The sequence below is a fragment of the Lycorma delicatula genome, chromosome 8, assembly GCF_047948215.1.
Source record: "Lycorma delicatula isolate Av1 chromosome 8, ASM4794821v1, whole genome shotgun sequence".
NCBI classification, from domain to species: domain Eukaryota; kingdom Metazoa; phylum Arthropoda; class Insecta; order Hemiptera; family Fulgoridae; genus Lycorma; species Lycorma delicatula.
In genome coordinates this window covers 9,022,343-9,035,531 of record NC_134462.1, presented here as the reverse complement: position 1 = coordinate 9,035,531, position 13,189 = coordinate 9,022,343, and the positions used below count along the sequence as shown (strand labels likewise).

The window sequence follows — 13,189 nt, the reverse complement described above, 5'->3', positions numbered from 1 at the left end:
ATTTTTAATGGATAATCAAAATTAAAAAAAAAAATAAATAAAAATAATTAGAATCTATCAATATTTACAAACTGTAATATTAGCATGGCTAATTTTAAAGTATAAATTTCAATTATTTCTATACTTATATAGCTGCACTACAGCTGTAAAAAATTATTAAAGCTATTCAGGGACAAAAATGCTAATTACTACTATATTTAAAAATAATTCAACTGATAACAATAAATCATGTTTAACTATTTTAAAATCCTTTAATACGAACAATAACAATTAAATACAAAACTACTGTGAATAAGATTAAGTAAAGCATTGCCATGGACAGAAAATTGCCTGTATTAGAATAGACAAGTTGTGAATATCATCAAAGAACGTACACAAATAGAAGAACAAAGAGAAACAACTGTCCTTATAGAGAAAAGATAAAATTGCTAAACAAATTTATATAAGCTACACCATAAGGAACATATGTGTAAAGATTATGATGAAAGTAATGAAAAAATAAAAGTACAACCAGTAAATTGCAAAATATATTATGAAAATATACAACCTTTAGAAGGTGATGAGACTCTTAATAGGCAAGAATAAAAACTTAATGGGAGGCAATAATTAAAAAAAAATATTTTTTGTTAATTCTTTAGTGTTTAAGTAAACAATGTTGTTGTACATCTTATCCATACAATTAAAACACTACTGTAAATAATCTTCATAAGTTCTTCATAAACAACATAAATTTAACAACTAAATACTAATAAATTAGCATGTTGAAATAAAAAAAACGTACACATTAAATGTTTACACTGATTACGCTTAACACAAAATGCAGAATCAAAATGCACATCAAATGCACAATTTTTGCACCTGATTTTATAACTCAAAGCTACACATATTTGGCAAACACATACAATCTAGGACGTATAGATGTAATTTTCAATTTATCACAACATCAGAATTAGATTGCTTGATATCGATAATGAAACTTATAAACTCATCATAAATTAATATTTATTTGTCATTTTTGTATGATAATGTGTATTGACAATTAAAAGAAAAATACTTTTTAAGTATTGCCAACCTGGTTATAAGGAATTCTGGTTAATCCAGATACATGTGAAATTTTAAAACATTAAAAAAATCATAATTTAAAAAATAACTTCCTTATTACTACTAAATGATAAATTTTTGATGTACTGTATCTTTTATCAAAGAAAGAATAATGCAATTTTTGAAAATGCCTTATTTAACTCCCATACTTGAGATAGATTAAAATAAAGAGAGAATAAAAGATTTAAGTTTTGTTTAAAAACCTCAACATTAAATTTAATTTATATTTAATCACAATTTTCACTGGTCTGATCAGTGCAGCACCAACTAATCCAAATTTTTAGTACTGGTAAAAATGAAGAAATATCTATTACAATAAAATAACAAAGATAGCAGATAAAGTTATACAAAGACATCCTATATAATAAACATTAGTACAACAAAGAAAGCACTGCCTTAAAGTGTTGTAGTTAAAATTTAAAGTTAATAGTCTAAGTTTAATGTTATAGTTAAATTTTGATTAAAATATTGTATAAAATTTTTGTAAAATATTATACAATGATATGGTGGTACAAAACAAATTTTTCAACGAATATAATAAATAGTGTTTATGCATTGGTCATCTCTGCTAACTGTTTGATGGTATATTTGACACTCCTTAACAACATTCACTGATCACATAAGAATTTTATTTGCCAAATTAAAAAAAAATGAAACAAAAAATAAAATCTATTTTTGATTCTTGAAACAATATTTAAAGTGGAAATGTTACCTCAAAGATTAAGAGCATAATGACATTCATATTATGTACATACTTTTATATAACTAAAAAATTCAGAACCTAAAATATTTCACACTAATTTTGCAAACCTCCAAAAAATTATAATTTTTGTATAAATTAATTTTGTTAGTAATAAATTGTAGTAATACAAATTAATGATGAGAAAAATCAAATTATCCAATTTTTCAAGCCACTATTAGCAGACAGAATACTAGTACATTGTTAAGGTCTGTACAAGCTACATGTAAGCCAAACATCTAAAGCTTTATACTATTTTTTTTTTTTTTTTTAAATAAAACCAATAAATCTCACTAAAATGACTAAACCAGAAATTAGAACAAATATATAAATAACTCTATAAAAATATTCATTAATAGTCAGTAAGATCTTTTAGATCAAACCATAATATTTTATAATTGAATATCACTCAATCATAAATACTTAAATATCACCAACAGTAGTAAAATAACAATAATAAACACAACATTAATAGCTCAACAATAGCAACCATATAAAAAAATTCACAACCACAAAAAGTAATTTGGTTTTATTTTTACAAAATTATTTAAAAGTAACAACAGTAATTATAATTAAAAATTCTTATCTAATACAATAAAATTATCTATATACTAATGAAAGCTACCGCATAGTTGTTTGAGGGAAAATGGTGGAATCTGAGATCAAAAGCTGAAATGCAATGATACACATATACAAAGGAGAAAGGGTAAAATAAAGTATAGTATATATCGAATGCCATGTCATCACATGTAGATTGAAAATTAATGTTGAGAGTAGCAATGTTGATGTAGTAATTAAAGTATCATCACCGCAAGTTTCTGACTTCCACATTCAAATTCTGCTATCGAAAACAATATTAAAAAAATTACACAAAAAACAGTAGCAATTAAAAATAGTTATTTTTAGTATAAATTTTTTTTTAATAAAGAAAAGTGATTATAAAGTCACTGAATTGAGAAAACTCATTATTGCTTATGAAAATAATTGAACATAACACTATTCTATTTAGATGCATATCTGTTTTCAAAGTAAATGCAGTACAAAATTTTACAACTTATATATTTATTATATTAGGATAAATTATAATATATTTTATTTACACTTAAATGGTAAGATTATGCTGAAACATTACTAAGAATTTAATTAATTAATTACTCATCAGTAATACATAGAAAAGACTTGAATGAAGATCCTAATAATTTAAATATAAAAAGCAGGGAGTTCAACTTAGAAGAGGCCTCATCACTCAGCAGTATATACTAAGTGCGAATTTTTGTTAAAATGCATATACTGGTGAGAGATGGGTAAAATAATGAAGACTGTTGATACGACTGGAGCTGGAGTAGGGAGAAATTTTTATTACTTGCACATTTCGGTATTGGCTTGTGTAGAGTATTGGGTTTTGAACAAGATTGCATGATCGTGTGTTTGTTAAAATGCGGTAAACTGTTGAAGAACATGTATTAATGATGGAAACTTATTTAGAGATGAAATCTCATGTTGTGTGTCGGCGAAAAATCAGGGAGAAATTTTAAAAAGAAGCACCGGTGAAAAGTGTTATTCAGACATTTTAAAAATTTTGTGAAACAGGTTCGGTGTTGAAAGAGTTGAAATGTCAGCTATAACGAGGCAGGATGTACAGGACATTAAAGCTGCAGTTACAAGATTTCCTAATAAATCTTTGTGGAGACTAAGCTGGGAAGGGAACATTTGACTAGATTCAGCCCACACTGCAGTGAGGAGAATGCTGAAAAATGTTATTGTATCAACTGCAAGTTTTTAATGAGCTAATTAATGCTGATTATGTTAAAAGGGTTCACTACTGTCAACGGTTCAAGAATTTCACTAGAAGCAACAATGGCTTTTTAGATCACTGTTTTTCACAGATGAAGTCTGGTCTCACCTTGGTAGGTATGTTAATAGTCAGAACTACCAGAACTGTGATACTGAAAACTTGCACATTTTCTTTGAATCTCCTCTACACCCACAAAAAATAGATGTATGGTGTGCTGTTTCAAGGTGTTGAATAGGACCCTTGATTTTTAAAAAAGATTGTGGATGCTGACATCTACCAAGAAATTATCTAAGTGTTCATAGCCTTACTGCAAGAGGATTAGTGTGACTGCTGGTTGCAACAGAACAGCGCCACTTACAGAGCTCTGCAACTCTATAGCTTGCTCTACTATGGGGATGTCATAGGATTTTTTCAGTGTAAAAATCATTTCTAAAGTAACTGTTGGTTGCAACAGGACATCTTAACTCCACAGGGCAAGACATCCACCATGTGACAGTTTTGGTTGCCAGGCCAACCCCTCTGTATCTAGTCCTTATGGGCTTTACTGAAGGTCATCTTCAAAACCCTGGCAAAAGGCATCTCTCAGCCTTGTTCTGGCCTTAGTCAGGATGCTACCGATGCGAATGCCACATGTGACATTGCCATTGGTGTACTACTATACCTTACAAAAAAATAAAAATAAAAGAAAACAACCAAACAAAAAACAAAACACATCTGATGTTAGTCTCAAACAAGCCTGGATAAAAAAATAAGAAAAAGGAACTGAAATCCACTACCTATCCCAAGGTAAAAGAAGTGAGTTCAACATGCAATGCAATAAAACAAAACAATGAAACCACAGAAAACAAACCAACAACAAAAACTTAGCAACTACAAAACAAAAAAGAAGAAGGTGGAAAAGCCCAGATGGCACCCTAAATCCCCTTGGCAATCCTTAGTGTATAAATAATAGTTGGCAATAATAGTGTATGAATTTCTCAACTATTATCCATACAGCCCAGTTTCACCAATTAACAGAGATCTAATGCCGACCCTATAATATCAAGCTAGCACTGTGTGTATCAACTCATAGTAGGAACAAACGTATAGAACATGATGTACATAATCTAATTGTCTCCATTGTGGACACATTCCTGAGTCCACCACGCCAAATCTCTGCAGCCTGTCCCAGAAAGATATTGCATCATGTACTTATTTGGCTGTACCCAAGGGGCACCCTGCAAACTAACATCAGGAAACAGCCCATGCATATAATGTCTACGCTTAGCCTTATCGCATCTGGCCTACCGCAAAGCATTACCATGTTGTTTAATTTCCCAAACTTTGTCAGAAGTAACTCCCTAAATTCTTGGCAACATAATGCTGTTGCCTGATGCAAATTATTGATTTCATGCCTGCAATCACCAACATTGTCTCCTGCGAAATCGCTACCATTAAAGTATAAGGTGTTGAGTTCTCAACAATATGTTCTGATAGTTTTTTAATTTTAGCTTATCCGCTCAAACAGGCGCCGCATATAGCATAATCGTTTTGCAGAGGCCCTTATGCTACTCATGGTTTTAAAATTAACTCCAATCAGGATTGACCACTTATCGAATAACAAAGAAGGCTTTCCCCATGACGTATTGAAGGTGTTTCTTGAATTGCATTTTCTTATTGAAAAATAGACCAAGGTACTTTTGAGCCTGAACATATTTTATGCACTGTCCTACCATCGAAAGACAAACCCACTGCCTTACTGCCAAATGGCCTTTGAGGAGCATCATAGTGGTCTTCTCTGGGCTGAAGGTCATCTTATATTAATGACCTCATAACTACGTACTCTGCAAGCCTGAGTGGCTTGAAGCTCAACCTCCCTCGGCGTGCATCTTTTGATCAGCAGGAGCCCATCATCAGCGTAAGCCACAGTGAGACACCTGCTGGGCAGCCTCACTGCAGAAGAGAATTAAATTTCACCACCCACAACAATGAACCCAACACGCAACCCTGGGTGTCCCCAGGGTAGTATGTTGGGTTGTTATGTATGCGTTTATCAATAAACTATTACTTATAGAATGAACTAAGTAATGGGGCCTCTTAAGTTGAACATCTTATAGTATCAAAACTGGAAAAATCTTCTAAGAAAAACGGGTTTTACATATATTAATACTATAATTTATTTATAAGCATACTAGACTGCGAAGCTAACAAAATGTTTTATACAGGCATAACAGCTCTTCATTTAAGTTTTAGGTAAAAGAAAATATGAACATAAAAAATTATATATATATATATATATATACACACACAGTATATGTAAATCTAAATTTGTAAACCATATTTTAGAAAATATATAAAGATTTAATTTGAATAAGTTTTTTATATTTTAGATATTTCAAATAGTTAATCAATCATTGCAATAAATTTGAGAAAATACTATATACATATTAAAAGAGAAAAAGGAATAAGGTGGTTTTCAAAAACGATCCTTTGTATAAAGATAAGTGCTGAATACAAAAAATAGATGAATCAGGTGTCAGATGAAGAATATAAAAATTACTGTTCAATTTTTATGTTAAGAAATTAACACTGTTTGTAATTATATATGAAAGAAGCTGGCAAATACTGCATGACTTACCGACTTTGCCAGTCAAGTAAAATAACTTGTACAGCTTTTTCATTGCAAATGTTTTTCTGCATTTTAGGTCCAGAATCAATCATTTAAAAAAATTGAAGGAACTTCTGAAGTATATAGAATTTGTTTAAAAATTTTATTTTAACATTTTTTCTGAAAAATAATTCAACCAAAGAGAAATAGAGCAAAAGAACAAAAACAATATATTTGAATTTTAAGAATTGGGGATTGATTTTTGAAAAAAATAATTTTTGTAGGTAAAAACTTTGCTTTAATAAAGTTTTCTCTAAAATACCTCTGAAGAAAATCAAAATTTGTTTTTTGCAACATCCTCCCACCCCCTTAACGAATTCTGAAAAAAGTTAATGTGTATATAAAAATATTTTGGCCAAATTTAATAAAACCTTTGGTCAATTCTGAGATATAAGGGCAAAAGCAGAGTGACTTATATAAATGTTGGTTTTTTTTGTTTATGTGAACTAGTTGGACTCAAAAACTATACTTTCCCCTTTAAGGGGAAAGAATAGGAAGCTATTCTTGCTATATTCACCAGGAAAGTAAGTGAGAACATGAGAGTAAAAAAAAAAATTATTAGAATGTTAAAGAGAGCAAGATAAAATAAACAAACTTCAAAATAAAATCTTACATCCAGAATTAATATTAACAATAAGCAGAGAAGGTAGTAACAACTGGAACAGGGTGATACAAGAGTGGTAGTTTAATATCATATAACTATAAATTTGATAAATTTTCTACTTTATAACTTAAAAACCACTAATTAACTGTAGTAAAAAAATTTGACACAAAAAACTTTTTTCCAGAAAGAATAAAAAGCTACGTAGCAATTAAAATGTCCCCTTTAGTCTAAAATAGTTCTTATAATTTTCATAGTTACCTTTTTGGTTTATTAAAAATTACAGGAAAACAAATAAAATTTATACAATTTAATACAAAATAAAGTCCACGAAATTTTTCACATTTTTTGTCTAAAACACTGAAATGTAAACATATGAAAAATTAGTTTTTTGTAATTTTCTTATCTTTGTATTCAATCAAAATTTTCATAGGAGGAATTAAAGCTCGTATATTTTTTAATACTTTCTATCAAACATATATGTCTTTTTAAATTTTAGTAAGAGTTTATTCATCTTTGGATGAATGTTCTTGTTTTCTTTCTTATATCGTGTTCTATAAACTGTTAAAACAAAATCTCCATGTAATATTTAACCACAGACAATCAAATTTTCAAGCATTCTCTAAGATCACACATTATAATTCAATTCTCAGAAACACAACATGTTTAAATCATAAGTATATAAGTATTTATTTTGGGATACATATCACCTTTTCACGATTTAAGACTGTTCATTTTTAAATAGTGCTTCTACACTTCAAAAACTTGATGTGCATCAAGCTTCAGATGTACTTCACACACACACACACACACACACACACACGCATGCACGCACACATAAATATATATTTATAAATTAAAAAGAAAAAATACAACTTCTGTTTCACTGGAAGTGCTTGTAAATAATGTAATACAATACAAAAATTTATCTACAAATCGTGATGATTCAAATTACAATTGTGAAAGAATTTTAAATTATTGGGAAAAATTATCATGTATAAATATAAAATAATATGAAATAATTAGTTATGCAAAAACATAAATAAATAATCAAAAGTGTAAAATATACTGCAAAATTGTGTTTAAAAACATATAAAAATGAAAAGTATACATACCCACTTCTTTTAGTTGTTTCTAAAGTACTAGGGGATGATTGAACTATCTGAAAACAGAAGAAACATTTCGTTATAATTTAGAATAGACAATTAAAAATTTTCAATTTCTACAAAAATATAGCCAAATTTTACATTAATCAAAAAATATTGCTGAAACAACAAAAATAAAAGCACATCAGATAAATTCTAAATATTAAGTGAAAAATAAAATTCTATTAATATTACAATCCCAATAGTAATCATCAGAATTTTTCTTCTAAGTTTTCTTGAGTCGGGCCTTCAGTTACTTTCCTCAAACTCTCTTGGACCAACAATCACCTCTACACCATTCATATCATGATACGAGATCTGTTCAGAAAATAACTGAACAGTTTTAATTACATGCCAACAGAGATATTTAGTGACATGTGGTTGACAATATTGTGTTGCACATAACTTCCTCTAAACCTCCTGTTTTTGGATTGTTAATATCTCGTTTAGTTTTGTGTTATTGCAGTGGTTTTCATGATTTAAAAGTGAAGTAAAATTAAAGGTGACCCTCGATCAGGAAGGCCTTTGACTTCAAATGATGACGCTCATGTTCAGAAAAATCAACGATTTGGTGCAGGTAAATTGCGAATTGACTGTCAGAGAATTTGGAGAAGAGGTTAGCATCTTGATTGGATCATGCCATGACATTTTGACTGAAAAATTGAACATTCATAGAGTTGCAGCAAAGTTTGTACCTCGTTTTATGACCGAACAACAGAAAGAACGAGTGATGTTTGTCAGCAACTTCAGCAAGCCAATGACAGTGAAACATTCATACAAAGGGTCCTAATGTAAAATGAAAGCTGGGTTTATGGCTATGACACTGAGACAAAATTTCAATCACCAAAAAATTGCACATTATAAAAATCGGTACAAATCCTTTAACATGTTGCACTCAAGTAACAATAACATGAAGATTAAACAAGATATCAACACAATACAAGAACATGTGGTTACAGAGGAGGTTATCCAGAACACAATGCTGCAACCGCATGTCATTAAATATATCTGCTGGCACACAATGAAAAATTTTTGGTTATTTTCTAAACAGACCTTGTATATTACAAATCCTTTCTTTCTAAATCCTCTCATCTTTGCGTTTCACTTTTGGTATTTTGTCTTCCTCATTTAAATATCACATTTATTAAATAAAATAGCCTTCCCTCTTTTATTCAGTGATTTGGATTCAAACCATAGCATACCTTGACATTTTAACAAAATATTAACAACGCGATCTATTTTCTTGCATTGATTATTTCATCCAGCTTAAATTCTTCAAACTCATGCTTGCAAAATGCAAGCATTCTACTTCCTTTTCTAATTTTCTGTTGTTTAAAAGACTGTCTCCAACCACTGTGATTTAAAAAAAAAATCCAAATAAATACTTTTTTTATCTACAATTATTTTATACCTTCAGTCACATAAAAAAATGTTATTTATGAACATGCTTTATTTTTCCTTCTTTGTTTCTTGATCTTTAGTATCTCATTAATAGAAATGATGGGGAGGTGAAACTACACATCCTTGTATTACTTCACTTTTTAACTCAAGCCACATCAAATGTCATGACCCGATTCTAGTTCTCACAAATTATTTTACAGTTTTTATTAAATTTTCTTCATCTCTTTCAATACTTCCCCATTTATCATGTGGTAAGCTTTTGATAAATAAAACATATAATTACTAGGAGCAACTATTTTTTCTATTATGATTTCCATATTCTAATTATTCCATATTCCTAACAAGATTCCCATTTCTTTTATTATGATTCCTTAAATAATTAAATTACATCTACTATTGCTCTTCCAGTTTTGAATCTCATTTATTCCTTATCCAACCATCTTTTTCTAAGTCTTAAAAAATTTCTTTAAATATTTTTTCATATAAGGTAGGAATATTTATTATAACCACCAACAGACTCACAATGCAATTTCAATGTTTATTTTTAGTTTAAAATCTGAATTTAATATTTTTCATGCTAAGTACTCAATACTTTAAGATGAACACTATAGATAAATCAATAAAAATCTATAGATTATTAATCAAGATTAAGATGATAATGTTATATAAAATAAAACTGAGAATAAGTTCTGGATGCAGAAAAACATTATACAATTGAAAAATGTAATTTTTTTTAAATTTTTCAAGTAAATTAATTTAATAGATGGTTTCAATTTAAGTAGTTTCAAACGTAAATATACTTATTTTTATAGAAAAAACTTTGGGGAGTTATTTTGATATAAAAAACATTTCATATAATTTTAAACAGTGTATACATTAACAATTGGTATAAAATAAAATAGGTGTATTTCTATATTTTTGATTTGTATCGTATGAAAATGAAAAACTTAGATATTGGTGGCTAATGAGAATGACTGAATTATGTACACTTTTCTTATTTATACTGAGATTCCATACATTAAATTTCCAATTTTTTCTATATTTTTGGATGTGTCCTTTTTTATTCTAATGCTTATACATTTAGGATTTATATTTACTGCATTGTAAAATAAATTTAAACCTTTATTTGATAGATCTTTTAGTATGTACTTTCCTTTAACTCATTCCAGATGATTTCTATTTCAGTTAAAACTAGTGAAGGACTGATTTACAAACAACATAAACATGTGTCATACAACAACAGTCAGGTTGGCAGTTGTTGCTTGATATGCTGAAATTCAGCTGATGGTGTAGCTTCACCAATTAGAACTTATCTGTACTTCTCCAATTCTAAGTCCTCTAATACAGACTCTACTTAAATAAGTGCTCATAACTACAAAACATTATTACTTCATATAAAAGAACAGATATCATAATTATGCATTCCGATCTGGTACAAAACAATATACAATAAAGAAAATAGAAAAACACAGTATTCAAACTATTATATGAATAAAATGGTTAACAAAAGCAAAAAATGTTATTAGTCTGTTAAAAAATACTTAAATTATATTATACACTACATAATCATACTTAGCATTATTATATTACTATTATTATTATTATTACCACCACTAAACATGATTATTATAAACTACATACAATTTTAAAATACTTAGCATTTTAATTCTTCTACTTATAATAAATATTAAAATTTGTGTCATTTGCCATCTACATTTTCATATTAACTAACAATTAAAATGAAAAATAATTTAATAATTTGAGAAAAAGTTAATTTTATAAATAAATTAGCAGTTTTTATAATAAAAATTACAGTTGTCAATTTCTTAAAACTGAAGCAGGAGAAAAAACAGAATATGATGTTAATCTGTCTATTATGTACTTCTATTTATTGTCAAAGGATTAGATAACATATTTAACTATTTTCTCATGAGGCATACCACTTTCAATACAGCTAGAAATGCAAGACAGAAAGAAAATATTAAACAATTAAAAAAAATTATGCTAATACGTAGATTCAGTGCATTTAAATCATTCAATACTGAAAAAAATTTCAAGGAAACGCATTACAAAAAAAACAGGAAAAAGAATGTGAAACACAAATGAAATGCTAGTTGTTAAAAACACATCTAACAGATTTCCATAGATAACTTTTACAGTAGGAAGAGTTTCTCTTTGGAGAGCTAAAGAGCATGCTACTAAAATCTGCCAATAACAGAAATGCTATATAATAAACTAAATTTATGAATTTTATTACTTTCCATGTTATTAGCAAACCACCTTGTAAAAACATTTTGATAAATGATAACAGAAATAACATGTGCAATTTAATGAAAACAGTTTAAAATATCGATAAAATATTTTGTTACGTAATATATAAGTTACTTTCACATTTATGATACATTCTATAGTATCTGTTGTGAATTAATATATACAAAATCCTTTCACAAAACTACCTACAAATGTTTTAGATATTTTATATATATATATATATACACACACAGACAATAGGCAGTACAGATCTTGATAATGCAAAGGATTATCACCTCCACTTAAGCATCTTGGTTCTCTCCTGTTTGAAGGAGCAAGCAGTTGGAAATGAGACTGCATATTGGTAGAGTGTTGTATAAGGTTTGTCTTTGAATATGAAATGTACTTACACTGATGATTATATAAAAAATATAAAGTAGGCATGTTTAATCATTATACCAGCAAAACAGTTTTTTCTTGTAGCTGGTAGTTTTGATGCTTTACTGTTAATACAAATTTTATTTTTTTGAGTTTCATACAAAAACTGAAACAAATTATTGCTTCAATGTTTTGATTTGAGTCACGTTTGTTTAAAAGATCAAATTGAAACATGTAGCATGAATTTATTAACTTTAATTGAACTCTGAACTATGTATTAATTAAAAATATTCCAAATATTAATTTTAAAAATATATCCAGACCATATTTTAACCAAAATATGGTCAGTATGTTTACTAAGGATGCTTTTGGTATAAAATTTCAAATAAGTAGAAATTAAGGTAACATCTGTAATAGGTCACAGGAAAAGTTTTTGGAACAAGTTCCTTTTGACTAAGAGTTCTCTTCCTAAAAATATAAGAACTGATAACTGAAAGAACACCGGGTAATTTAGGCAGTTAGTAATAAATATCATTAATTGTTTATTATAGTGTACATATAATATAATACATGGAAGGAAAGAGATGAAACAGTATATGTTATAAATTGTTATTGCCAGAGGGTATATATAATCCAGTATATAAAAGCATGTATTAAACTCGAAATGATTCTTCATAAATTTGTTATAAAGCAAAGACCTGTTAATAAGAAAGAAAAAAAATGTTCTTCATACCATATTTTAATACCATATACTTTCAGTATTTTATATTCATAATAAGGAGGATTTATTTAATTAATAAACTGTATGGCGATTAAATATATATATATATATATACAAAGTAGAAGAATTTTTATTTTAAATGGAAGTCGGCAGCATTGTCTAAAAGGCTGCTGGAATGTCACAAGATGAATCGTCATCCGATGATGAATTTTGATTTTCCTGCAGAATGACAATCATTAATATAACTAAAAACACAGATTAATCACATTTTAATACAATAAAAGGAAAATATAAATAATAGAACATTTTCTTTGTGGGGTGAAAAAAATTCTTAGTATTGAGTATTCATACTTAAGTATATGTAAAAAAATTATAAATTTAAAAAGTAATTTAAACCTATTGGTCACTGCA

The 13,189-nt window shown here is 28.1% G+C and overlaps 1 protein-coding gene across 5 annotated transcripts in view; it reads right to left on the bottom strand.

Annotated features, from left to right (window-relative positions):
• Positions 1-13,189, bottom strand: part of LOC142328946 (alpha-tubulin N-acetyltransferase-like) — a 51,134-nt gene that overhangs the window by 17,913 nt on the left and 20,032 nt on the right. For 2 of the 5 annotated variants that reach the window (XM_075373135.1, XM_075373136.1), the window contains exon 6: positions 7,999-8,045. In XM_075373135.1, coding sequence (XP_075229250.1) covers positions 7,999-8,045 — 47 coding nt within the window. Of the gene's footprint in view, positions 1-1,164; positions 2,682-7,998; positions 8,046-12,790; positions 12,998-13,189 lie in introns of those variants that run through there. The other 3 variants (XR_012757386.1, XM_075373137.1, XM_075373138.1) reach the window with 3 other exon arrangements.